Source organism: Coregonus lavaretus, assembly GCF_964263955.1.
Source record: "Coregonus lavaretus genome assembly, chromosome: 31".
Lineage (NCBI taxonomy): Eukaryota > Metazoa > Chordata > Actinopteri > Salmoniformes > Salmonidae > Coregonus > Coregonus lavaretus.
In genome coordinates this window covers 778,443-805,942 of record NC_140018.1, presented here as the reverse complement: position 1 = coordinate 805,942, position 27,500 = coordinate 778,443, and the positions used below count along the sequence as shown (strand labels likewise).

The 27,500-nt window shown below is 44.0% G+C and overlaps 1 protein-coding gene across 1 annotated transcript in view; it reads left to right on the top strand.

Moving 5' to 3' along the window:
• The window catches only part of LOC311106735 (low density lipoprotein receptor adapter protein 1), a gene marked incomplete at both ends in the record, with an annotated part of 149,668 nt that overhangs the window by 117,405 nt on the left and 4,763 nt on the right, over positions 1-27,500 (top strand). The window contains 5 exons of the mRNA XM_084149135.1: positions 3,455-3,569; positions 4,517-4,589; positions 6,012-6,095; positions 6,603-6,724; positions 8,702-8,730. Coding sequence (XP_084005261.1) covers positions 3,455-3,569; positions 4,517-4,589; positions 6,012-6,095; positions 6,603-6,724; positions 8,702-8,730 — 423 coding nt within the window. The remainder of the gene's footprint in view (positions 1-3,454; positions 3,570-4,516; positions 4,590-6,011; positions 6,096-6,602; positions 6,725-8,701; positions 8,731-27,500) is intronic.

Sequence of the window (27,500 nt, the reverse complement as noted above, 5' to 3'; positions counted from 1 at the left end):
TGCGTGCTCAGTCCCCTCCTGTACTCTCTGTTCACCCATGACTGCATGGCCAGGCACGACTCCAACACCATCATTAAGTTTGCCGACGACACAACAGTGGTAGGCCTGATCACCGACAACGATGAGACAGCCTATAGGGAGGAGGTCAGAGATCTGGCCGTGTGGTGCCAGGACAACAACCTCTCCCTCAACGTGACCAAGACAAAGGAGATGATTGTGGACTACAGGAAAAAAAAGAGGACTGAGCACGCCCCCATTCTCATCGACGGGGCTGTAGTGGAACAGGTTGAGAGCTTCAAGTTCCTTGGTGTCCACATCACCAACGAACTATCATGGTCCAAACACACCAAGACAGTCGTGAAGAGGGCACGACAAAGCCTATTCCCCCTCAGGAGACTAAAAAGATTTGGCATGGGTCCTCAGATCCTCAAAAAATTCTACAGCTGCACCATCGAGAGCATCCTGACTGGTTGCATCACCGCCTGGTATGGCAACTGCTTGGCCTCTGACCGCAAGGCACTACAGAGGGTAGTGCGTACGGCCCAGTACATCACTGGGGCAAAGCTCCCTGCCATCCAGGACCTCTATACCAGGCGGTGTCAGAGGAAGGCCCTCAAAATTGTCAAAGACTCCAGTCACCCTAGTCATAGACTGTTCTCTCTGCTACCGCACGGCAAGCGGTACCGGAGTGCCAAGTCTAGGTCCAAAAGACTTCTCAACAGCTTCTACCCCCAAGCCATAAGACTCCTGAACAGCTAATCATGGCTACCCGGACTATTTGCACTGCCCCCCCACCCCATCCTTTTTACGCTGCTGCTACTCTGTTAAGTATTTATGCATAGTCACTTTAACTCTACCCACATGTACATATTACCTCAACTACCTCAACTAGCCGGTGCCCCCGCACATTGACTATGCAACGGTACCCCCCTGTATATATAGCCTCCCTACTGTCACTTTATTCTATTGTATATATAGCCTCCCTACTGTCACTTTATTTTTTACTTCTGCTCTTTTTTTTCTCAACACTTTTTTGTTGTTGTTTTATTCTTACTTTTTTGTTTAAAATAAATGCACTGTTGGTTAAGGGCTGTAAGTAAGCATTTCACTGTAATGTCTGCACCTGTTGTATTCGGCGCATGTGACCAATAAAATTTGATTTGATTTGATTTGATTTGATTTGATATGGCCCCTTGGTAATGAATCTCTTTCTTCAAATCAAATCAAATCAAATGTTATTGGCCACATGCGCCGAATACAACAGGTGCAGACATTACAGTGAAACGCTTACTTACAAGCCCTTAACCAACAGTGCATTTATTTTTAACAAAAAAGTAAAAATAAAACAACAACAAAAAAAGTGTTGAGAAAAAAAAGAGCAGAAGTAAAATAAAATAACAGTAGGGAGGCTATATATACAGGGGGGGGGGGGTACCGGTGCAGAGGTACTGGTTTCTAAGCCCGTTCACAGGTTTGACGTCTTTGACAAGACAACATAAGATTCCGTAATGAGGTTTCCAAGACCGTAAAGCTGATGTGTTCAGTTCATTTCTGCTCTGCTCTGTCTTTAATGTCTGTATCCCAAATGGCACCCTATTCCTTATGTACATGTAGTGCACTGCTTTTGACTAGGGCCCATAGGGGTTTGGGACGCAGACTTTTTGGCCCATCTGTGATATATGACCTAATTCATATTCATAGATTTCCCCTCACACCCTGCTGTGATTGGCCTGCTGCTCATGCATATGCAACAGGTTGGGAAGAGCAGAGTGGAGTTATGAGTATAAAACTATCATCATATTCTCTCTCTCTCTCACTCACTCTCTCTCTCTCTCTTTCTCACTCTCTCGCTCTCTCTCTCTCTCTTTCTCACTCTCTCTCTCTCTCTCTCTGTCTCTCTGTCTCTCTCTCTCTCTCTCTGTCTCTCACTCTCTCTCTCTCTCTCTCTTTCTCTCTCTCTCTCTCTCTCTCTCTCTCTCTCTCTCTGTCTCTCTCTCTCTCTCTGTCTCTCTCTCTCTCTCTCTCTCTCTCTCTCTTCTCACTCTCTGTTTCTATTTCTCTCTTTCTATTTCTCTCTCTCCTTTTATCTTTCTCTGTTTCTCTCTCTCTGTGTCTTTCTCTCTCTCTCTCTCTCCTTTTATCTTTCTCTGTTTCTCTCTCTCTCTCTGTCTTTCTTCTCTCTCTCTCTCTCTCTCTCTCTCTCTCTCTCTCTCTCTCTCTCTCTCTCTCTCTCTCTCTCTCTCTCTCTTTCTCACTCTCTGTCTCTATTTCTCTCTTTCTATTTCTCTCTCTCCTTTTATCTTTCTCTGTTTCTCTCTCTCTGTCTTTCTTTCTCTCTCTCTCTCTGTCTGTCTTTCTCTATCACTCTCTCTCTCTCTCTCTCTCTCTATCCCTCACTCTCTGTCTTTCTCTATCCCTCACTCTCTCTCTCTCTCTCTCTCGCTCTGAAACAGGAAAGGGCCTTCCCCAAACTGTTGCCACAAAGTTAGAAGCACAGAATTGTCTAGAATGTCATTGTATGCTGTAGGGTTAAGATTTCCCTTCACTGGAACTAAGGGGCCCAATCCGAACCATGAAAAACAACCCCAGACCATTATTCCTCCTCCACCAAACTTTACAGTTGGCACTATACATTGGGCAGGTAGCGTTCTCCTGGCATCCGCCAAACCCAGATTCGTCCGTTGGACTGCCAGATGGTGAAGCGTGATTCATCACTCCATAAAATAAAATACATGTTTTACCCATTTGGTAGCTACAGTCTTGTCTCATCGCTGCAACTCCCGTACGGTGAGTACTAACTCTAACGTTAGCTCAGGAAGGTGAGTACTAACTCTAACGTTAGCTCAGGAAGGTGAGTACTAACTCTAACGTTAGCTCAGGAAGGTGAGTACTAACTCTAACGTTAGCTCAGGAAGGTGAGTACAAGAGCCATGCGTCCCCCGAAACTGCAAAAGGCGCACTGCTTCTTCACACACTGCTCGCTTATCCCGGAAGCCAGCCGCACCAATGTGTCAGAGGGAACACCGTCCAACTGACGACAGCTTGCAGGCGCCCGGCCCACCACAAGGAGTCGCTAGAGCACAATGAGACAAGGAAATCCCGACCGGCCAAACACTCCCCTAACCTGGACGAATTGTGCGCCGCCTCATCACTCATTTTTACAGGAGCAGTTAGGGTTAAGTGCCTTGCTCAAGGGCACATCGACAGATTTTTCACCTAGTCAGCTTGGGGATTAGAACCAGCAACCTTTCGGTTACTGGCACAACGCTCTTAACCACTGAGCTACCTGCCGCGCCACTCCAGAGAGTTTTTATAAAGTGAGGTTTTATTTGACATTGAAGTGAGGTTTTATTTGACAGTGAAGTAAGGTTTGTGGTATGTTTTCTATGTCATGTTTTTCCATACCCTAGACCCCATTGGTTGATGGGAGTTGTATTTTTTTCTCCTCCTGCAGAATCTCATACTGCACAGCAGATAAAACTCAGGACAAGGTGTTTGCCTACGTTTCCCAGAGTCAGTTCAACGAGACACTTGAGTGCCACGCCTTCCTCTGCCACAAGAAGAAAATCGTAAGTGAGCAACAGTTTATATTTTCAAAAGACACTCATCTTACTGTCATCATTTAAACGTTCTGTTTGATAGTAATGATCCTAGACACTGAATATCAGAAATAAGACCTTGAATAAATTAAGAAGTTTATTCACATGACTTCATAAGACACCAGGTTTTTCAATAGAAGACCAACCTCCCTTTCTTTAGATATAGACTGCAGTAAAAATGCTGATGTGTGGCCCCATCTTGTGGTAACAGTGGGTAGTGCATGTATGATCATGTTTACTGAATATTTGCTTAAACTCTAACAGTATGGGCCAGTTTAACTATGGTAGACACCGCTCTGAATCAGGGCCAGTTTAACTATGGTAGACACCGCCCTGAATCAGGGCCAGTTTAACTATGGTAGACACCGCTCTGAATCAGGGCCAGTTTAACTATGGTAGACACCGCTCTGAATCAGGGCCAGTTTAACTATGGTAGACACCGCTCTGAATCAGGGCCAGTTTAAGTATGGTAGACACCGCTCTGAATCAGGGCCAGTTTAACTATGCTAGACACCGCTCTGAATCAGGGACAGTTTAACTATGGTAGACACCGCTCTGAAGATATAGTTCAGAGCCATGTGTCATTCCCTGAGGTTCTTTGAAGATGTAGCCAATCAGAGTGTGTTATTCCCTGAGGTTGTGTGAAGATGTAGCCAATCAGAGTGTGTTATTCTCTGAGGTTGTGTGAAGATGTAGCCAATCAGAGTGTGTTATTCCCTGAGGTTGTGTGAAGATGTAGCCAATCAGAGTGTGTTATTCTCTGAGGTTGTGTGAAGATGTAGCCAATCAGAGTGTGTTATTCTCTGAGGGTGTGTGAAGATGTAGCCAATCAGAGTGTGTTATTCCCTGAGGTTGTGTGAAGATGTAGCCAATCAGAGTGTGTTATTCTCTGAGGTTGTGTGATCTGTCATTGACAGGCTCAGGCTGTGACGCTAACAGTAGCCCAGGCCTTCAAAGTAGCTCTGGACCTGTGGGAGATTGCTCAGGAAGGTGAGTACTAACTCTATCGTTAGCTCAGGAAGGTGAGTACTAAGTCTAACGTTAGCTCAGGAAGGTGAGTACTAAGTCTAACGTTAGCTCAGGAAGGTGAGTACTAACTCTAACGTTAGCTCAGGAAGGTGAGTACTAACTCTAACGTTAGCTCAGGAAGGTGAGTACTAACTCTAACGTTAGCTCAGGAAGGTGAGTACTAACTCTAACGTTAGCTCAGGAAGGTCCGTACTAAGTCTAACGTTAGCTCAGGAAGGTGAGTACTAACTCTAACGTTAGCTCAGGAAGGTGAGTACTAACTCTAACGTTAGCTCAGGAAGGTGAGTACTAACTCTAACGTTAGTTCAGGAAGGTGAGTACTAACTCTAACGTTAGCTCAGGAAGGTGAGTACTAACTCTAACGTTAGCTCAGGAAGGTGAGTACTAACTCTAACGTTAGCTCAGGAAGGTGAGTACTAACTCTAACGTTAGCTCAGGAAGGTGAGTACTAACTCTAACGTTAGCTCAGGAAGGTGAGTACTAACTCTAACGTTAGCTCAGGAAGGTCCGTACTAACTCTAACGTTAGCTCAGAAAGGTCCGTACTAACTCTAACGTTAGCTCAGAAAGGTCCGTACTAACTCTAACGTTAGCTCAGGAAGGTGAGTACTAACTCTAACGTTAGCTCAGGAAGGTGAGTACTAACTCTAACGTTAGCTCAGGAAGGTGAGTACTAACTCTAACGTTAGCTCAGGAAGGTGAGTACTAACTCTAACGTTAGCTCAGGAAGGTCCGTACTAACTCTAACGTTAGCTCAGGAAGGTGAGTACTAACTTTAACGTTAGGTCAGGAAGGTGAGTACTAACTCTAACGTTAGCTCAGGAAGGTGAGTACTAACTCTAACGTTAGCTCAGGAAGGTGAGTACTAACTCTAACGTTAGCTCAGGAAGGTGAGTACTAAGTCTAATGTTAGCTCAGGAAGGTGAGTACTAACTCTAACGTTAGCTCAGGAAGGTGAGTACTAACTCTAACGTTAGCTCAGGAAGGTGAGTACTAAGTCTAACGTTAGCTCAGGAAGGTGAGTACTAACTCTAACGTTAGCTCAGGAAGGTGAGTACTAACTCTAACGTTAGCTCAGGAAGGTGAGTACTAACTCTAACGTTAGCTCAGGAAGGTCCGTACTAACTCTAACGTTAGCTCAGGAAGGTGAGTACTAACTTTAACGTTAGGTCAGGAAGGTGAGTACTAACTCTAACGTTAGCTCAGGAAGGTGAGTACTAACTCTAACGTTAGCTCAGGAAGGTGAGTACTAACTCTAACGTTAGGTCAGGAAGGTAGGTCATTAATGCTGTTAATGCTGTTGATCTAAGTGTGCAGAGATTCTTCCCTTTAAGGTCAGACACTCTTCTCTTCTCTTCTCTTCACTTCTCCTCTCTGTCCTCAGATAAAAGTAAGAAGGCCAGGACGTGCTGCTCGTGTTCTGTCAGCGATGGACAGACAGAGAAGACAAACACACACTGTGTCTCAGGTAGGTCAACTTCCTGGTACTCTTCCTGTATGACCTTGACAGCTATTGTTACTGAAGCCTTTGCTGCTCAACTCTAGCACGGCAGGGAGTGTGCAGACGTAGAGCCCTCTGTAAGACACACTCACTGCGCTTGAGGTAAGTTATTTAGCTACTCTCTACTCCGCTGTCCTCCCGGTGCTCATGGCTTCAGGGGAGACAGCTTGAGATTCTGCTATAGTGGTGCAGGAACGCCTCGGGGGACTTGGCCTGATCACTACAGTTGAAAGTTTCAGGTCATTAAAATTCTACTGCTGTGATGGCCATGGCCCATGGGCTTTCATTGATCTACTCTGTCCTGTGACGCAGAGTCAAAGGGACAACAAAAGATGAGCCTCTTTCTCTCTCTCTACCTCTCTCTCTCTCTCTTTATCTCTACCTCTCCCCTCCCTACCTTTCTCTCTATCTCTCTCTCCTGTAACCTCCCTCCCTCCCTCACTCCTTCCCCCCCCCTGTCGCTCTCTGTCTTAGACTCAGAGAAGCACCAGCCCCTGGAGAAGGAAGAGAAACTGAGACGGCCATTCTTCTCCATGTCGTTCAGCTCACCCCGCAACAAACCCGCCCGGAAACCACCAATCAAACACGACTCCTGGGTAGGTCGCGACCTTGGGTTCCAGGCCTCTGATTGGTCTAACCAGCCTAGTTATATAATATGATATTGTTTAGAGATAAAGGATGACAATGACATGAAGCCATTCAGGGGACGGACTGGGACCAAATATCGGCCATGGCATTTCTAATACACCGGCCCCCATTATTAACCAGATAATGATAATTTTGCACAACAAACCCAAGTTAGACAGGCCCACTAGGCTACAAATGTACCAGCCCATCTGGCTCTTGCCAGAAATGCCATATGGCCAGTCCGCCCCTGTCCGCATTAGACATGCCCTCGATTATAATAGAGGTGGGTAACATAATCTTCACTACTACAGGCTTTAAGACAAGGGGGTTATTTTTGAAAGGTCCATATGCTATAACATTATTAAGGTGTAGAGGTCACCCCTAAGTACTAGTTTATGCTTCACAAATCCTAAACTTAACATCAAGTTAAGATAGCTGACCCTGAATCAGTGGTTAGGTGCATGTTCTGTTTACTCCAAAACACGAGTGTTATGCAGCTGTGTTGACATATACTCACCACTAGGTGGCAGCCTTTTCCTTTGAATGTTAAATACTCATCCGATACATGTCCGACTGTTTGATGAGAGTAACCACATCTCATCAACTAGTCCATCGCAGCTACATTATAAAGTCTCTCTCTCTCTCTCTCTTTACCCCTCTCTCTTCACATCTCTTTCAATCAATTTTATTGAATATTCTTTATTGAAAGTTCCACCACGTATTCCTGTACCAGAGAATATGCTACTTTTTCCTCCACTGATTGGGGATGTCGAGAAATATATGAGAACCCAGAGGATGTATCTGAAATATGTCTCTTTTAGTATTCTAAATTTGACCGTATGTCACAAACCAGTGCAATATTATTGACAAACTAATATTGATTTAAAATATTGTTATACAGATATACACTGAGTGTATCAAACATTAGGAACACCTTCCTAATATTGAGTTGCTCCCCCCCTTTTTCCCTCAAAACAGCCTCAATTCGTCGGGGCGTGGACTCTACAAGGTGTCGAAAGCGTTCCACAGGGATGCTGGCCCATGTTGACTTCCCACAGTTGTGTCAAGTTGGCTGGATGTCCTTTGGGTGGTAGATCATTGTTGATACACACGGGAAACTATTGAGCGTGAAAAACCCAGCAGGGTTGCAGTTCTTGACACTAACTGGTGCGCCTGGCACCTACTACCATACCCCGTTCAAAGGCACTTAAATATTTTATATTGCCTATTCACCCTCTGAATGGCACACATACACAATTCATGTCTCAATTCATGACTTAAAAATTATTATTTAACCTGTCTCCTCCCTTTCATCTACACTGATTTGAAGTGGACTTAACAAGTGACATCAATAAGGGATCGTAGCTTTCACCTGGATTCACCTGGTCAGTCTATGTCATGGAAAGAGCATGTGTTCTTAATGTTTTGTACACTCAGTGTAGATTGAAAACAGTGTAGAGCTGAAATACTGCTCTGCAGCTCTTGGTAATTCACTTAATCAAAAAAAACATCACTGCACTATTTGATTGAAGCTGTGTTGGTGAAGCTATTTCACAATATGTTGCACTGAGGAGGTGTACACAGTAGAATTAATACTGGTACCGTATTTTGTTATTCCGATGTTACAGTTTGTAAGTTATATTGCCTGCACATTGATACATACTATAGTACATTTAGTATCATGGGGTTGTATTGATACATACTATAGTGGTGGTCCTCTGTAGCTCAGCTGGTAGAGCACGGCGCTTGTAACGCCCAGGGTAGTGGGTTCGATCCCCGGGACCACCCATACGTAAAAATGTATGCGCACATGACTGTAAGTCGCTTTGGATAAAAGCGTCTGCTAAATGGCTTCTTCTTCTTATTATTATTATTATTATTATTATTATTATTATTATAGTACATTTAGTCTCATGGGGTTGTATTTGTTCCCTTTCTATTCACAGGAGGATGGCCTTGATTATGCGTTCTCAAGGTAATGCTTACATTGTTTTACATTTTATTTTATCTCAAAAACTGTAAATCTAATTTCTATACTTAAGGTCACGTCTATCCACTAATAGTTTAAGAAAGTAACTGTAGGTAAAGTATAGTAAAATAAAAATAAGTGTATGGACTGACTTGAGATCAGTTATAAATGTAGTGATGTATGGACTGACTTGAGATCAGTTATAAATGTAGTGATGTATGGACTGACTTGAGATCAGTTATAAATGTAGTGGTGTATGGACTGACTTGAGATCAGTTATAAATGTAGTGATGTATGGACTGAACTTGAGATCAGTTATAAATGTAGTGATGTATGGACTGACTTGAGATCAGTTATAAATGTAGTGGTGTATGGACTGACTTGAGATCAGTTATAAATGTAGTGATGTATGGACTGACTTGAGATCAGTTATAAATGTAGTGATGTATGGACTGACTTGAGATCAGTTATAAATGTAGTGATGTATGGACTGACTTGAGATCAGTTATAAATGTAGTGGTGTATGGACTGACTTGAGATCAGTTATAAATGTAGTGATGTATGGACTGACTTGAGATCAGTTATAAATGTAGTGGTGTATGGACTGACTTGAGATCAGTTATAAATGTAGTGATGTATGGACTGACTTGAGATCAGTTATAAATGTAGTGATGTATGGACTGACTTGAGATCAGTTATAAATGTAGTGATATATGGACTGACTTGAGATCAGTTATACATGTAGTGATGTATGGACTGACTTGAGATCAGTTGTATCTGCATTTAAAGAAATTACCCGGTAAGAAAATAACCAGATATGAAAAAATAAAGCTGAATACAAGTCCAGGGTATATTTCCCTGGCTCTCTCCATTTAGGCAGAGCTCTTTAACCTAAATGACTGCAATTAACATGTTTTAAGCCCCAACCTAAGACTGCATTTAAAGACAGATTTCTGGGTGGAAAATTCCAGATCACTTTCCCGCAAAACGAACAGTTTTCGGGAGTTATCAATGGCGTATAACTCATACACGGCTTTGGCACACCCTGCGTGAACGTTGGGAAACTAACGGGTTGGTGTTCAGACGACATGAACGGGTCTGGAAACCCGGCGTGATCGGGTTGAGTATTCAGGAAAACGTACCTGGGAACAGCGTCTCTCAGGTTTCCTGACAACGTGCACTGCAGGGTGTGTGTACTAGGTGATAAAAATGCTAGCTAGAAAATGCGAGCTAATATTATTGCTAATTTTCTACCCCAGCTGCAGTAGGCTACACTAAAACAATCTTTAGGCTGGTTTACAAAAGATACCGTTACTGTACAATGCTACCTTTTCAAAACATCCAATTTCACTTTCACGTTATACATTCAGAACAAAAACGTGTTAACTTGTTCAACTCCGACCGGTTGTTTTTTTGGGTCCTGACATTTCTGACCAAATGTTTTTTTTTTTGTCTGAAAATAGAAAGTGACATATCATTTCAAAACTACAGCCTTTGTCTGTTTGGAAATGTAACTCAAATCTTACTGCTGGCAATGTCATCCCGCCGGCACCCTCCTAAATATCTGTCCCTCTCTCTGTCTCTGTCCCTCTCTCTGTCCCTGTCCCTCTCTCTGTCCCTGTTTCTATCTCTGTCCCTGTTCCTCTCTCTGTCTCTGTCCCTCTCTCTGTCTCTGTCCCTCTCTCTGTCCCTGTTCCTCTTTCTGTCTCTGTCCCTCTCTCTGTCCCTGTTTCTATCTCTGTCTCTGTCCCTCTCTCTGTCTCTGTCCCTCTCTCTGTCCCTGTTCCTCTTTCTGTCTCTGTCCCTCTCTCTGTCCCTGTTCCTCTCTCTGTCCCTGTCCCTCTCTCTGTCCCTCTCTCTGTCTCTGTCCCTCTCTCTGTCTCTGTCCCTCTCTCTGTCTCTGTCCCTCTCTCTGTCCCTGTTCCTCTCTCTGTCCCTGTTTCTCTCTCTGTCCCTGTTCCTCTCTCTGTCCCTGTCCCTCTCTCTGTCTCTGTTCTTCTCTCTGTCCCTGTTCCTCTCTCTGTCTCTGTTCCTCTCTCTGTCCCTGTCCCTCTCTCTGTCTCTGTCCCTCTCTCTGTCTCTGTCCCTCTCTCTGTCCCTGTTCCTCTTTCTGTCTCTGTCCCTCTCTCTGTCCCTGTTCCTCTCTCTGTCTCTGTCCCTCTCTCTGTCCCTGTTCCTCTTTCTGTCTCTGTCCCTCTCTCTGTCCCTGTTCTTCTCTCTGTCTCTGTCCCGCTCTCTGTCCCTGTCCCTCTCTCTGTCCCTCTCTCTGTCTCTGTCTCTGTCTCTGTCTCTGTCCCTCTCTCTGTCTCTGTCCCTCTCTCTGTCCCTGTCCCTCTCTCTGTCCCTGTCCCTCTCTCTGTCCCTGTCCCTCTCTCTGTCCCTGTCTGCAAGAGGGCTCGTTAGGATGGAAGGGGGCAGTAGGGGGCTACGGGGGACGACCCCTGTAATAGGGGTCTTGAATCAAATCAAATCAAATGTTATTTGTCACATGCGCCGAATACAACAGGTGTAGACCTTACAGTGAAATGCTTACTTACAAGCCCTTAACCAACAATGCAGTTGTAAGAAAAATAAGTGTAAATAAAAAAATATATAAAATAATAATTAAAGAGCAGCAGTAAAATAACAGTAGCGAGGCTATGTACAGGGGGGTACCGGTACAGAGGCAATGTGTTAGTCGATGTAATAACAGTAGGGAGGCTATATACAGGGGGGTACCGGTACAGAGGCAATGTGTTAGTCGATGTAATAACAGTAGGGAGGCTATATACAGGGGGGTACCGGTACAGAGGCAATGTGTTAGTCGATGTAATAACAGTAGGGAGGCTATATACAGGGGGGTACTGGTACAGAGTCAATGTGCGGGGGCACCGGTTAGTCAAGGTAATTGAGGTAATATGCACATGTAGGTAGAGTTAAAGTGACTGTGCATAGATAATAAACAGAGAGTAGCAGCAGCGTAAAAGAGGAGGTGGGTTGGGGGGAGGACAATTTTTTTTGTTTTTTTTTTTGTTTTGTCATTTAGCAGACGCTCTTATCCAGAGCGACTTACAGGAGCAATTAGGGTTAAGTGCCTTGCTCAAGGGCACATCGACAGACTTTTCACCTAGTTGGCTCGGGGATTAGAACCAGCGACCTTTCGGTTACTGGCACAACGCTCTTACCCACTAAGCTACCTGCCGCCCATGCAAATAGTCCGGGTAGCCATTTGATTAGCTGTTCAGGAGTCTTATGGCTTGGGGGTAGAAGCTGTTAAGAAGCCTTTTGGACCTAGACTTGGCACTCCGGTACCTCTTGCCGTGCGGTAGCAAAGAGAACGGTCTATGACCATTTTTAGGGCCTTCCTCTGACACCGCCTGGTATAGAGGTCCTGGATGGCAGGAAGTTTGGCCCCAGTGATGTACTGGGCCGTACGCACTACCCTCTGTAGTGCCTTCCGGTCGGAGGCCGAGCAGTTGCCATACCAGGCAGTGATGCAACCAGTCAGGATGCTCTCGATGGTGCAGCTGTATAACTTTTTGAGGATCTGAGGACCCATGCCAAATCTTTTCAGTCTCCTGAGGGGGAATAGGCTTTGTCATGCCCTCTTCACGACTGTCTTGGTGTGTTTGGACCATGATAGTTTGTTGGTGATGTGGACACCAAGGAACTTGAAGCTCTCAACCTGCTCCACTTTTTTTATTTATTTATTTATTTATTTATTTCACCTTTATTTAACCAGGTAAGCCAGTTGAGAACAAGTTCTCATTTACAACTGCGACCTGGCCAAGATAAAGCCTGGGGCGGCAGGTAGCTTAGTGGTTAAGAGCGTTGTGCCAGTAACTGAAAGGTCGCTGGTTCTAATCCCTGAGCCGACTAGGTGAAAAATCTGTCGATGTGCCCTTGAGCAAGGCACTTAACCCTAATTGCTCCTGTAAGTCGCTCTGGATAAGAGCGTCTGCTAAATGACTAAAATGTAATGCAAAGCAGTGCGATAAAAACAACAACACAGAGTTACATATGGGGTAAAAATACATAAAGTCAAAAAATACAACAGAAAATCTATATACAGTGTGTGCAAATGTAGCAAGTTATGGAGGTTATTTGAAAAGGAAATAATCTCCCAATTGTCACTATTTCTAAAACAAGCCATAGAAAGTTGGTTGCAATTTCAATTTAATCCTCCAGAAACGACAGAACAAATAATGCAACAAATATTGTGGTTAAATTCAAATATACTAATTGACAAAAAACCTTTATTTTTTGACAGAATGTTTAAAAAAGGTATAATCTTCGTAAATGATATCATCGGTAGGACTGGTGGAGTTATGTCGCACATGCAGCTAACAAAAACATATGGAAATGTCTGCTCTACCCAAAATTACAACCAAATAATTGCAGCCTTACCGCAAAAGTGGAAGAGGAAAGTTGAAGGGGGAGAAAGTAAGGAACTTGTCTGTCGGCCTTGCATTAAAGAACATAATTGGTTAAGGAAAACTGTGATAAATAAAAAAGTATATCAGTTTCACTTAAGGACCAAAGGATTGACAGCCGTCCCATATAGATTGCAAAATAGTTGGGAAGAGATCTTTGACGTACCGATCCCATGGCATAGTGTTTATGAACTGACACGCAAAACGACACCGGATTCAAAAATTAGAATCTTTCAATTTAAATTATTATATAAAATTCTTGCTACCAATAGAATGTTATTTATATGGGGGATACAATCTTCCCAGCTCTGCAGATTTTGCTGTGAAGAGATAGAATCATTAGATCATTTGTTTTGGTTCTGTCCATTTGTAGCTTGTTGTTGGACACAGGTGCAGGAATGGCTAAAGGATTGCAATATTTACCTGGAACTAACCTTGCAGATAGCATTACTGGGTGATCTGAAAAGTCATAGTCAATCAATCAATAATATAATAATACTTTTAGCAAAAATGTTTATTTTTAATTCACAATCTGTAGAAGCAATGAGAATAGAAAGGTTCAGAACTTTTGTAAAACATCACAGTACAGTTGAAATATATATGGCAAATAGAATTCCTATATGGATGGTGTTAAGAGATAGATGGGAGGTATTGAATAGAGTTGAAGGATGGGACTAATAACAAATAACAACAAATAATAACAAAGATAGCTAATAATGTAAGCATACTGTGTCCATAATAAGTATATAGGTTGTATGTTGGGAGCTTTTGGGAAAGAGCACAGTTAGAAAGATATGGCATTTAGAAGCAAACCGGATGGACATCATGAAAATGATCGGAGAGGTTGAGAGTAGAAGAAGTTCAGAAGCAAAAAAATAATATATATATATATATATATATATATATATATATATATATATATATATATATATATATAGAATTATTGTAAAATTAACTCTGTCCATAAGGTGTAGATAGTAAGTATAGACCGGAAGTAGAGGCCTGGGCGTTGTTGTTCACTAATTTACTCCAAGTAGGGAAAGGATGGTGGGGTTGAAAAGTAATAAAGGGGAATATATATATAAAAAATATAAAAAACATGGGGGATTGGAAGTGATGCAGACAATTACATTGATAGAAGATACAATCTATCTGCAATATTAAGCTGATCCATTCCCCCCCCCCAAAAAAAGAAAAAAGTTATGGAGGTAAGGCAATAAATAGACCATAGTGCAAAATAATTACAATTAGTATTAACACTGGAATGCTAGATGTGCAAGAGATTATGTGCAAATAGAGATACTGGGGTGCAAAATAGCAAAATAAATGACAATATAGGGATGAGGTAGTTGGGTGGGCTAATTACAGATGGGCTGTGTACAGGTGCAGTGATCGGTAAGCTGCTCTGACAACTGATGCTTAAAGTTATTGAGGGAGATAAGTGTCTCCAGCTTCAGAGATTTTTGCAATTCATTCCAGTCATTGGCAGCAGAGAACTGGAAGGAATGGCGGCCAAAGGAGGTGTTGGCTTTGGGGATGACCAGTGAGATATACCTGCTGGAGCGCAGACTACGGGTGGGTGCTGCTATGGTGACCAATGAGCTAAGATAAGGCAGGGATTTGCCTAGCAGTGATTTATAGATGGCCTGGAGCCAGTGGGTTTGACGACGAACATGTAGTGAAGACCAGCCAACAAGAGCGTACAGGTCACAGTGGTGGGTAGCGTATGGGGCTTTGGAGACAAAACGGATGGCACTGTGATAGACTACATCCAATTTACTGAGTAGAGTGTTGGAGGCTATTTTGTAAATGACATCGCCAAAGTCAATGATCGGTAGGATAGTCAGTTTTACGAGGGCATGTTTGGCAGCATGAGTGAAGGAGGCTTTGTTGTGAAATAGGAAGCCAATTCTAGATTTAACTTTGGATTGGAGATTCTTAATGTGAGTCTGGAAGGAGAGTTTACAGTCTAACCAGACACCTAGGTATTTGTAGTTGTCCACATACTCTAGGTCAGGGCAAGTTGCAGCAGAGGGTGCAGAGTTGGTGGCCGGGGTAGTGGTAGCCAGGTGGAAAGCATGGCCAGCCGTAGCAAAATGCTTGTTGAAATTCTCGATTATTGTAGATTTATCGGTGGTGATAGTGTTTCCTAGCCTCAGTGCAGTGGGCAACTGGGAGGAAGTGCTCTTATTCTCCATGGACTTTACAGTGTCCCAAAACTTTTTGGAGTTAGTGCTACAGGATGCACATTTCTGTTTGAAAAAGTTAGCCCCGTTGATGAGAATGGAGGCGTGTTTCTTTTTGAAAAAGTTAGCCCCGTTGATGAGAATGGAGGCGTGCTCGGTCCTCCTTTTCCTGTAGTCCAAAATAATCTCCTTTGTCTTGATCATGTTGAGGGAGAGGTTGTTATCCTGGCACCACACGGCCAGGTCTCTGACCTCCTCCCTATAGGCTGTCTCATCGTTGTCGGTGATCAGGCCTACCACTGTTGTGTCGTCTGGAAACTTAATGATGGTGTTGGAGTCGTGCCTGGCCATGCAGTCATGGGTGAACAGGGAGTACAGGAGGGGACTGAGCATGCAACCCTGAGGGACCCCCATGTTGAGGATCAGCGTGGCAGATGTGTTGTTACCTACCCTTACCACCTGGGGGCGGCCTGTCAGGAAGTCCAGGATCCAGTTGCAGAGGGAGGTGTTTAGTCTGAGGGTCCTTAGCTTAGTGATGAGCTTTGAGGGCACTATGGTGTTGAACGCTGAGCTGTAGTCAATTAATAGCATTCTCACGTAGGTGTTCCTCTTGTCCAGGTGGGAAAGGGCAGTGTGGAGTGCAATAGAGATTGCATCATCTATGGATCTGTTGGGGCGGTATGCAAATTGGAGTGGGTCTAGGGTTTCTGGGATAATGGTGTTGATGTGAGCCATGACCAGCCTTTCAAAGCACTTCATGGCTACATTGCTGGGCCGTTGACCTACAGTGGCTACCCTCCCCAGGACGTGAAGATCTCCTCCAACTCGATGCACATCTTGGCCAGGAAGGGCTCCTTGATGTTGTCATTGAGGTGAGCAAAGGTCACCTCCTTGATGGGAATGGGCCCCTCGTAGAACTCATCCAGAGGTCACCCCCTTGATGGGAATGGGCCCCTCGTTGAACTCATCCAGAGGTCACCTCCTTGATGGGAAAGGGCCTCTCGTTGAACTCATCCAGAGGTCACCTCCTTGATGGGAATGGGCCCCTTGTTGAACTCATCCAGAGGTCACCTCCTTGATGGGAATGGGCCCCTTGTTGAACTCATCCAGAGGTCACCTCCTTGATGGGAAAGGGCCCCTCGTTGAACTCATCCAGAGGTCACCTCCTTGATGGGAAAGGGCCCCTCGTTGAACTCATCCAGAGGTCACCTCCTTGATGGGAAAGGGCCCCTCGTTGAACTCATCCAGAGGTCACCTCCTTGATGGGAAAGGGCCCCTCGTTGAACTCATCCAGAGGTCACCTCCTTGATGGGAAAGGGCCCCTCGTTGAACTCATCCAGAGGTCACCTCCTTGATGGGAAAGGGCCCCTCGTTGAACTCATCCAGAGGTCACCTCCTTGATGGGAAAGGGCCCCTCGTTGAACTCATCCAGAGGTCACCTCCTTGATGGGAAAGGGCCCCTCGTTGAACTCATCCAGAGGAGGAGTTTATGAGTGAAGCACACACAAACAGCATACACCAGGCTTCTCATTGTCATAATGACCTCAACATAGTCACCTTGAGAAACAATACCAAGAGATAAATAGCCGGTTCCCAGATCTTGTTTGTGCCCATCTTGCCATATCTTTTGATCATTGTCAAACATGCTTGGCATAACAATGACTATAGTAGTTGGCAAGACGACAGATCTGGGACCAGGCTGGCAGACACACATTATATGCTTTGAAACTATAATAGACAACACGTCTCTGAAATAACGATTACATTCAAATCTACCTCTGAGCTACGAGCTGATGGCGTAGCTGACAGGGACTGTCTGGGTGAGCTGGGCCATGGGCTGCCGGACTGGCTACATACTTCCCAAGCTTGGAGCCCCCCGGAGCTCGTCACTGGCTGGCTCTGGTAGTCTCGCAGTTTACAGACCCGAAAATGTCAGATTACGTTAATGCAACAATAATCGTGAGTGTACGATCCCAGAAATCCTTGTTAATGCGTAATCAGGAGTGTACAATCCCGGAAATACTTGTCAGTGCGTGGTCAGGAGTGTACAGCGATCTGCACACACATTTGAGAAATGACAGCTCACCTCCCGCTCACATCAAATTTCACTAAATGTTTACAGGTTGGAAAATACCCGGAGACACCTCTTTCCTCTTTCTCTCCCATGGCACCCTATTCCTTATATAGTGCACTACGTTTGACCAGGGCTCTGTGGGGGGAATAGGGTACCATTTGGATCGTATCCCCAATGTGTGATAATGGGAGGTCGTTTTCAGTAGCGGAGCGGCTCTTATCTTTTATATGAGACATACAGCACGAGGGGTTGTTAAGGTGAGTGGGGGAGCAGATCTTATCTTTTATATGAGACAGACAGCACGAGGGGTTGTTAAGGTGAGTGGGGGAGCAGATCGAGACTTAAGTCTCTCACAAATGAACAGAAGATCAGAAGAACAGCTAGAAGCGCTGTTAAAGACTACAATCAATCACAATGCCTCGTGGGTAATAGAGGCAGGGCCGGATTCTTTCTTTCTTTCTGTTTGTTTGTTTTCCTTTTCTTTTGGGTCCCGGATTGATCCCAGAACGATCCCAAGATGGCTGCTAGAATATTATAGAAATATAATCTATAGAAAGGACTTGGAACCTGACTTGAATTTCTATGATTTCAGTACAGTCGTGGTCAAAAGTTTTGAGAATGACACAAATACTAATTTTCACAAAGTCTGCTGCCTCAGTTTTGATGATGGCAATTTGCATATACTCCAGAATGCCATGAAGAGTAATCAGATGAATTGCAATTAATTGCAAAGTCCCTCTTTGCCATGAAAATGAACTTAATCCCCAAAAAACATTTCCACTGCATTTCAGCCCTGCCACAAAAGGACCAGCTGCCATCTTGTCAGTGATTCTCTCGTTAACACAGGTGAGAGTGTTGACGAGGACAAGGCTGGAGATCACTCTGTCATGCTGATTGAGTTAGCATAACAGACTGGAAGCTTTAAAATGAGGGTGGTGCTTGAAATCATTGTTCTTCCTCTGTTAACCATGGTTACCTGCAAGAAAACACGTGCCGTCATCATTGCTTTGCACAAAAAGGGCTTCACAGGCAAGGATATTGGTGCTAGTAAGATTGCACCATTTATCGGATCATCAAGAACTTCAAGGAGAGAGGTTCAATTGTTGTGAAGAAGGCGTCAGTGCGCCCAAGAAAGTCCAGCAAGCGCCAGGACCGTCTCCTAAAGTTGTTTCCCCTGATGTTGTTTATAAGGTTCTACAGTAGGTGACATGGCGACATGTTTGGACTAAAACAGCATAAAACCGGGTGTATCACAACGACATGTTCAAAGGAATTAGCCAGTTACAGAAACATTTCGAAATAGTTTGGTCAATTATTTTGTGAAATTAACCAGTTAGCCATCTACCTTTTGATAAGCAGCTTGCTAGCTAGAGCTAGCTGGTAGCTTGCTAGCTAGTTAGCTCCCTTTCCAATTTCAAGTCTTTCTAAACTAATATCTGACTAACTCAGAAATATGAAGTTATTTCAGAATGAAAGTTAACCAGCTAGCGCATCATGGTTTGTGACATTGTGTTAGCTAGCTATCCTGGTGCACTCTTTCTTCTGTGAGCTGGCTGCTCGTTCTAAATAGTATAATCTAATCTGTTCAAAACGGTGGTAGCATGTGCAGCAGTGGTCGGTTTTTGACATGCAAAAATGAAATACAGACCCCTTGACTTTTTCCACGTTTTGTCACGTTACAGCCTTGTTCTAAAATTGAATAAATCATTTTTTTCCCCTCATCAATCTACACACAATACCCCATAATGACAATGCAAACACAGGGTTTTAGAAATGTTTGCTAATTTATAAAAATAAATAAAAAACAGAAATATCACATTCACATAAGTATTCAGACCCTTTACTCATTACTTTGTTGAAGCACCTTTGGCAGCGATTACAGCCTTGAGTCTTCTTGGGTATGACGCTACAAGCTTGGCACACCTGTATTTGGGGAGTTTCTCCCATTCTTCTCTGCAGATCCTCTCAAGCTCTGTCAGGTTGGTTGGAGCGTTGCTGCACAGCTATTTTCAGGTTTCTCCAGAGATGTTTGATCGGGTTCAAGTCCGGGCTCTGGCTGGGCCACTCAAGGACATTGAGACTTGTCCCGAAGCCACTCCTGCGTTGTCTTGGCTGTGTGCTTAGGGTCGTCGCCCCCAGTCTGAGATCCTGAGCGCTCTGGAGCAGGTTTTCATCAAGGATCTCTCTGTACTTTGCTCCGTTCATTTTGCCTCAATCCTGACTGGTCTCCCAGTCTCTGCCGCTGAAAACATCCCCACAGCATGATGCTGCCAACGTCATGCTTCACCATAGGGATGGTGCCAGGTTTCCTCCAGAGGTGACGCTTAGCATTCAGACCAAAGAGTTTAATCTTGGTTTCATCAGACCAGAGAATCTTGTGTCTTTAGGTGCTTTTTGGCAAACTCCAAGCAGGCTGTCACGCACATTTTACTGAGGAGTGGCTTCCATCTGGCCACTCTACCATAAAGGCCTGATTGGTGGAGTGCTGCAGAGGTGGTTGTCCTTCTGGAAGGTTTTACCATCTCCACAGAGGAACTCTGGAGCTCTGTCAGAGTGACCATTGGGTTCTTGGTCACCTCCCTGACCAAGGCCCTTCTCCCCCGATTACTCATTCTTCCATTTAAGAATGATGGAGGCCACTGTGTTCTTGGGGACCTTCAATGCTGCAGAAATTTTTTGGTACCCTTTCCCAGATCTGTGCCTCGACACAATCCTGTTTAGAAGCTCTACGGACAATTCCTTCAACCTCATGACTTGGTTTTTGCTCTGACATAAACTGTCAACGGTGGGACCTTATATAGACAGGCGTGTGTGCCTTTCCAAATCATATCCAATTCATTGAATTTACCACAGGTGGACTCCAATCAAGTTGTAGAAACATCTCAAGGATGATCAATGGAAACAAGATGCACCAGAGCTCAATTTCGAGTCTCATAGCAAAGGGTCTGAATATATATATATTTTTTAAATACATTTTCAAAAATTGCTACAAACACGTTTTTTCTTTGTCATTTTGGGGTATTGTGTGTAGATTGCTGAGCATTTTTTATTTATTTAATCAATTTTAGAATAAGGCTGTAACGTAACAAAATGTGGAAAATGTCAAGAGGTCTGAATTCTTTCCGAAGGCACTGTAGGTGTATTTATTTGTTCAAATGCACAGATCGCTTTATCTTCTCAATTAAATTACCTGTAGTTCAAAAACATGGCATCATATTTCTGTCATGCTGATTTTGTTGACAACTCTAACCACCTCGTGCCCCACTCCTGAGTGGCGCAGTGGTCTAAGGCACTGCATCGCAGTGCTAACTGTGCCACTAGAGATCCTGGTTCGAATCCAGGCTCTGTCGCGGGAGACTCATGGGCGGCGCACAATTGGCCCAGCGTCGTCCAGGGTAGGGGAGGGAATGGCCGGCAGGGATGTAGCTCAGTTGATAGAGAATGGCGTTTGCAACGCCAGGGTTGTGGGTTCGATTCCCACGGGGGGCCAGTATAAAAAATATATATATATGTATTCACTAACTGTAAGTCGCTCTGGATAAGAGCGTCTGTTAAATGACTAAAATGTAAATGTATTCAGCCAATCAGCTTCTATATAATGGCTAGCTACCCAGGGTTGCATCCATATTGTTTAAAAAGCGGGTTGTATGTGGACAACGGGATATGAAAGCAGATTGCCAGATACATCACCAATTTGTAAGTCGCTCTGGATAAGAGCATCTGCTAAGTGACTTAAATGTTAAATGTAAATCACTGTAGATTGTGTATCGTCAGTGTCAAATGAAATGCCATGTCACACACTATCCAAAAACACTATCCAAAGTGTATTTTAGATGTATATTCCCCAGGCATTGGATTGGGTTAACATTTAAAAATGACAGTTTAAAATGTCAGTTTGAAAGAGTTGAAAACATTTGGCCTGGCTTCTTAATGCATTATGGAAGTGTGAATAATTCAACCTGATCTTAAATGTGATGTTGTCATGGCTTTTAGGTTTCAGCTGGCTTAGCTTGTTCCTTTTAAAATCTATCCTCATTTGAGCCCATGAAGTTTCAGGGCTGGACCCAGACTTTGTGGATCATTTATTGATACTGGGGAAAAGTGGACACTGCATTTAACTGTCGGTCTCCGTCTTTGACACTAGGCTTAAGTACACGAAATGCAGAGTCTTTTGAACTCTCTTTCAATGATGAAAACTTTGGTAGTCTGAGCTTAAAACTGACTAGCCCTGACCAGTAGCAGTGCATGGGTAAAATACATTTACATTTTAGCAGACGCTCTTATCCAGAGCGACTTACAGTTAGTGAATACATATTTTTTTATACTGGCCCCCCGTGGGAATCGAACCCACAACCCTGGCGTTGCAAACGCCATGCTCTATCAACTGAGCTACATCCCTGCCGGCCATTCCCTCCCCTACCCTGGACAACGCTGGGCCAATTGTGCGCCGCCCATGAGTCTCCCGGTCGCGGCCGGCTGCGACAGAGCCTGGATAATAATAACTGTGGAATCCAAGTCCCCCCTTCAAAACGCCATATTATAACCTCTGTGTTGTGATAATTGCGTTGTTTGCTCTATAACCTGTTAGTTCATGTGCCTTGACACCGTGATAAATAAACCTAAGGCCGAGACAATGAGAAGACACAGTGGCAGAATAAACTCAACCACACCTTTGTTTCGTCACAAAACCGGAGAGCAAAAAAACATGTACATGTGTACCCCCAACATCTGTCCGGTGAAGTCCACAAGGCATATTGCATGTAACAAACAGTTACATGACCCACAGCATGGTCAAGCAAGTTTCATATTTCTGACATTTTCCAGACTACTAAACAACTATTGATTTAGAACACCGGAGAGTTACCGCAAGTCGCAAAGAAAACAGGAGCTGCCTCCACTATTCCAGCACCATTTCAACTTCAACATTTCAACATCTAGGTCCAAAAGACTTCTCTAGGTCCAAAAGACTTCTCAACAGCTTCTACCCTCAAGCCATAAGACTCCTGAACAGCTAATCATGGCTACCCGGACTATTTGCACTGCCCCCCCCCCCCCCACCCCATCCTTTTTACGCTGCTGCTACTCTGTTAATTATTTATGCATAGTCACTTTAACTCTACCCACATGTACATATTACTTCAACTACCTCAACTAGCCGGTGCCCCCGCACATTGACTCTGCACCGGTACCCCCCTGTATATATAGCCTCCCTACTGTTATTTTATTTTACTTCTGCTCTTTTTTTCTCAACACTTTTTTGTTGTTTTATTTTACTTTTTTATAAAAAAATTAATGCACTGTTGGTTAAGGGCTGTAAGTAAGCATTTCACTATAATGTCTGCACCTGTTGTATTCGGTGCATGTGGCCAATAACATTTGATTTGATTTGATAATCTAATCACCTGTGCTTAGTCTAATACAGTGACAACTAAAAGATACCAAAAACGATTTAGTCCAATCAACGTAAGCTAAATATGATGTGCATGTCAATGGTTCAGATTTATGTGTGCGTGTGTGTATCTACATATTGAACTTCCTGGCTAAAATGCTTACTCCCTAGCCTAACTTCCTTTCATTAGCCAGCTAGTTAACATTACCCTACTTCCTCTAGGGGGGTGGCCTACTACATCTAGCTACATATTGAACTTCCATCCTCTCAGGTCAGAGGCACAATGTATGAATTTATGGTTGGATCAGAATCGCCATTATAAACATTGGCCAGTGCAGAGAATTAAGTAAAACCAAAAGTCAAAATCCCTATCTCCATCCATGGCTAATTTAGGAAAGGGGCAATTTTAGCTACAGTGAAATACTTATTTCCCTCATTAAAATGCAAATCAATTTATAAAATTTTTGACATGCGTTTTTCTGGATTTTTTTGTTGTTATTCTGTCTCTCACTGTTCAAATAAACCTACCATTAAAATTATAGACTGATAATTTCTTTGTCAGTGGGCAAACGTACAAAATCAGCAGGGGATCAAATACTTTTTTCCCTCAGTGTACATGAAAACCACATCACAAAAAAACTATATACAATACATAAGTACAAAAATAAAAAAGGTTTGTTAAAACAGATAACAAAACCTACTAATTATAAATGTATAAATTAATTGATCAGCCATCACAACAAAAAAAAACGATAGTTGTTTTGTTTAAATGTGTGTGTGCATGTGAGTGTGTGAGTTTGGCTATATGAAGGAGATTACTGAGTAGTTTGGTTCATCAGGCTGACCCCCCAGTCTTCATGGAGGAGATTACTGAGTAGTTTGGTTCATCAGGCTGACCCCCAGTCTTCATGGAGGAGATTACTGAGTAGTTTGGTTCATCAGGCTGATCCCCCAGTCTTCATGGAGGAGATTACTGAGTAGTTTGGTTCATCAGGCTGATCCCCCAGTCTTCATGGAGGAGATTACTGAGTAGTTTGGTTCATCAGGCTGACCCCCCAGTCTTCATGGAGGAGATTACTGAGTAGTTTGGTTCATCAGGCTGATCCCCCAGTCTTCATGGAGGAGATTACTGAGTAGATTGGCTCATCAGGCTGACCCCCAGTCTTCATGGAGGAGATTACTGAGTAGTTTGGTTCATCAGGCTGACCCCCAGTCTTCATGGAGGGGATTACTGAGTAGTTTGGTTCATCAGGCTGATCCCCAGTCTTCATGGAGGAGATTACTGAGTAGTTTGGTTCATCAGGCTGATCCCCCAGTCTTCATGGAGGAGATTACTGAGTAGTTTGGTTCATCAGGCTGACCCCCAGTCTCCATGGAGGAGATTACTGAGTAGTTTGGTTCATCAGGCTGACCCCCAGTCTTCATGGAGGAGATTACTGAGTAGTTTGGTTCATCAGGCTGACCCCCAGTCTTCATGGAGGAGATTACTGAGGACTTTGGTTCATCAGGCTGATCCCCCAATCTTCATGGAGGAGATTACTGAGTAGTTTGGTTCATCAGGCTGACCCCCAGTCTTCATGGAGGAGATTACTGAGGACTTTGGTTCATCAGGCTGATCCCCCAGTCTTCATGGAGGAGATTACTGAGTAGTTTGGTTGATCAGGCTGACCCCCAGTCTTCTCTTGAAGTTATTGAGGGAGTGTGGTACCTCTATATCTGATAGAGACTATGTTAGGTAGTGGGGAGGGTGAAGGTTATCACAGTGTCTTGTATTATATACAGTAGATGGATTTCAGAATGAACCAGGAAGAATCCATTGAAGGGTTTGGGTAAACTGTCTGGGAGGTATGAGTAGATGAAAGTGCATCATTGGCGTACATTAATCTCGTAAATAGACAAGATATTGAGTTTCTTAAACAAAGGTGCAGATGGAGCCAGGTAATTAGAGGAGGTGGCTAGTCTTGCAAATTAATTTTGTATGATGAGTAATTTTGTGTAGATAGGAGGCAACTAACTAGCCCTGACCCTGCTAACTAGCCTTAAAACTAACTAGCCCTGACCCTGCTAACTAGCCTTCAAACTAACTAGCCCTGACCCTGCTAACTAGCCTTCAAACTAACTAGCCCTGATCCTGCTAACTAGCCTTAAAACTAACTAGCCCTGACCCTGCTAACTAGCCTTCAAACTAACTAGCCCTGACCCTGCTAACTAGCCTTAAAACTAACTAGCCCTGACCCTGCTAACTAGCCTTAAAACTAACTAGCCCTGACCCTGCTAACTAGCCTTCAAACTAACTAGCCCTGACCCTGCTAACTAGCCTTCAAACTAACTAGCCCTGACCCTGCTAACTAGCCTTCAAACTAACTAGCCCTGACCCTGCTAACTAGCCTTCAAACTAACTAGCCCTGATCCTGCTAACTAGCCTTCAAACTAACTAGCCCTGACCCTGCTAACTAGACTTAAAACTAACTAGCCCTGACCCTGCTAACTAGCCTTAAAACTAACTAGCCCTGACCCTGCTAACTAGCCTTAAAACTAACTAGCCCTGACCCTGCTAACTAGCCTTCAAACTAACTAGCCCTGATCCTGCTAACTAGCCTTAAAACTAACTAGCCCTGATCCTGCTAACTAGCCTTCAAACTAACTAGCCCTGACCCTGCTAACTAGCCTTAAAACTAACTAGCCCTGACCCTGCTAACTAGCCCTGATCCTGCTAACTAGCCTTAAAACTAACTAGCCCTGATCCTGCTAACTAGCCTTCAAACTAACTAGCCCTGACCCTGCTAACTAGCCTTCAAACTAACTAGCCCTGACCCTGCTAACTAGCCTTCAAACTAACTAGCCCTGACCCTGCTAACTAGCCTTCAAACTAACTAGCCCTGACCCTGCTAACTAGCCTTCAAACTAACTAGCCCTGACCCTGCTAACTAGCCTTAAAACTAACTAGCCCTGACCCTGCTAACTAGCCTTAAAACTAACTAGCCCTGACCCTGCTAACTAGCCTTCAAACTAACTAGCCCTGACCCTGCTAACTAGCCTTAAAACTAACTAGCCCTGACCCTGCTAACTAGCCTTAAAACTAACTAGCCCTGACCCTGCTAACTAGCCTTCAAACTAACTAGCCCTGATCCTGCTAACTAGCCTTCAAACTAACTAGCCCTGACCCTGCTAACTAGCCTTCAAACTAACTAGCCCTGACCCTGCTAACTAGCCTTAAAACTAACTAGCCCTGACCCTGCTAACTAGCCTTAAAACTAACTAGCCCTGACCCTGCTAACTAGCCTTCAAACTAACTAGCCCTGACCCTGCTAACTAGCCTTCAAACTAACTAGCCCTGACCCTGCTAACTAGCCTTCAAACTAACTAGCCCTGACCCTGCTAACTAGCCTTCAAACTAACTAGCCCTGATCCTGCTAACTAGCCTTCAAACTAACTAGCCCTGACCCTGCTAACTAGCCTTAAAACTAACTAGCCCTGACCCTGCTAACTAGCCTTAAAACTAACTAGCCCTGACCCTGCTAACTAGCCTTCAAACTAACTAGCCCTGACCCTGCTAACTAGCCTTCAAACTAACTAGCCCTGATCCTGCTAACTAGCCTTAAAACTAACTAGCCCTGACCCTGCTAACTAGCCTTCAAACTAACTAGCCCTGACCCTGCTAACTAGCCTTAAAACTAACTAGCCCTGACCCTGCTAACTAGCCTTAAAACTAACTAGCCCTGACCCTGCTAACTAGCCTTCAAACTAACTAGCCCTGACCCTGCTAACTAGCCTTCAAACTAACTAGCCCTGACCCTGCTAACTAGCCTTCAAACTAACTAGCCCTGACCCTGCTAACTAGCCTTCAAACTAACTAGCCCTGATCCTGCTAACTAGCCTTCAAACTAACTAGCCCTGGCCCTGCTAACTAGCCTTAAAACTAACTAGCCCTGACCCTGCTAACTAGCCTTAAAACTAACTAGCCCTGACCCTGCTAACTAGCCTTAAAACTAACTAGCCCTGACCCTGCTAACTAGCCTTCAAACTAACTAGCCCTGATCCTGCTAACTAGCCTTAAAACTAACTAGCCCTGATCCTGCTAACTAGCCTTCAAACTAACTAGCCCTGACCCTGCTAACTAGCCTTCAAACTAACTAGCCCTGACCCTGCTAACTAGCAATGATCCTGCTAACTAGCCTTAAAACTAACTAGCCCTGATCCTGCTAACTAGCCTTCAAACTAACTAGCCCTGACCCTGCTAACTAGCCTTCAAACTAACTAGCCCTGACCCTGCTAACTAGCCTTCAAACTAACTAGCCCTGACCCTGCTAACTAGCCTTCAAACTAACTAGCCCTGACCCTGCTAACTAGCCTTCAAACTAACTAGCCATGACCCTGCTAACTAGCCTTAAAACTAACTAGCCCTGACCCTGCTAACTAGCCTTAAAACTAACTAGCCCTGACCCTGCTAACTAGCCTTAAAACTAACTAGCCCTGACCCTGCTAACTAGCCTTCAAACTAACTAGCCCTGATCCTGCTAACTAGCCTTAAAACTAACTAGCCCTGATCCTGCTAACTAGCCTTCAAACTAACTAGCCCTGACCCTGCTAACTAGCCTTAAAACTAACTAGCCCTGACCCTGCTAACTAGCCTTAAAACTAACTAGCCCTGACCCTGCTAACTAGCCTTAAAACTAACTAGCCCTGACCCTGCTAACTAGCCTTAAAACTAACTA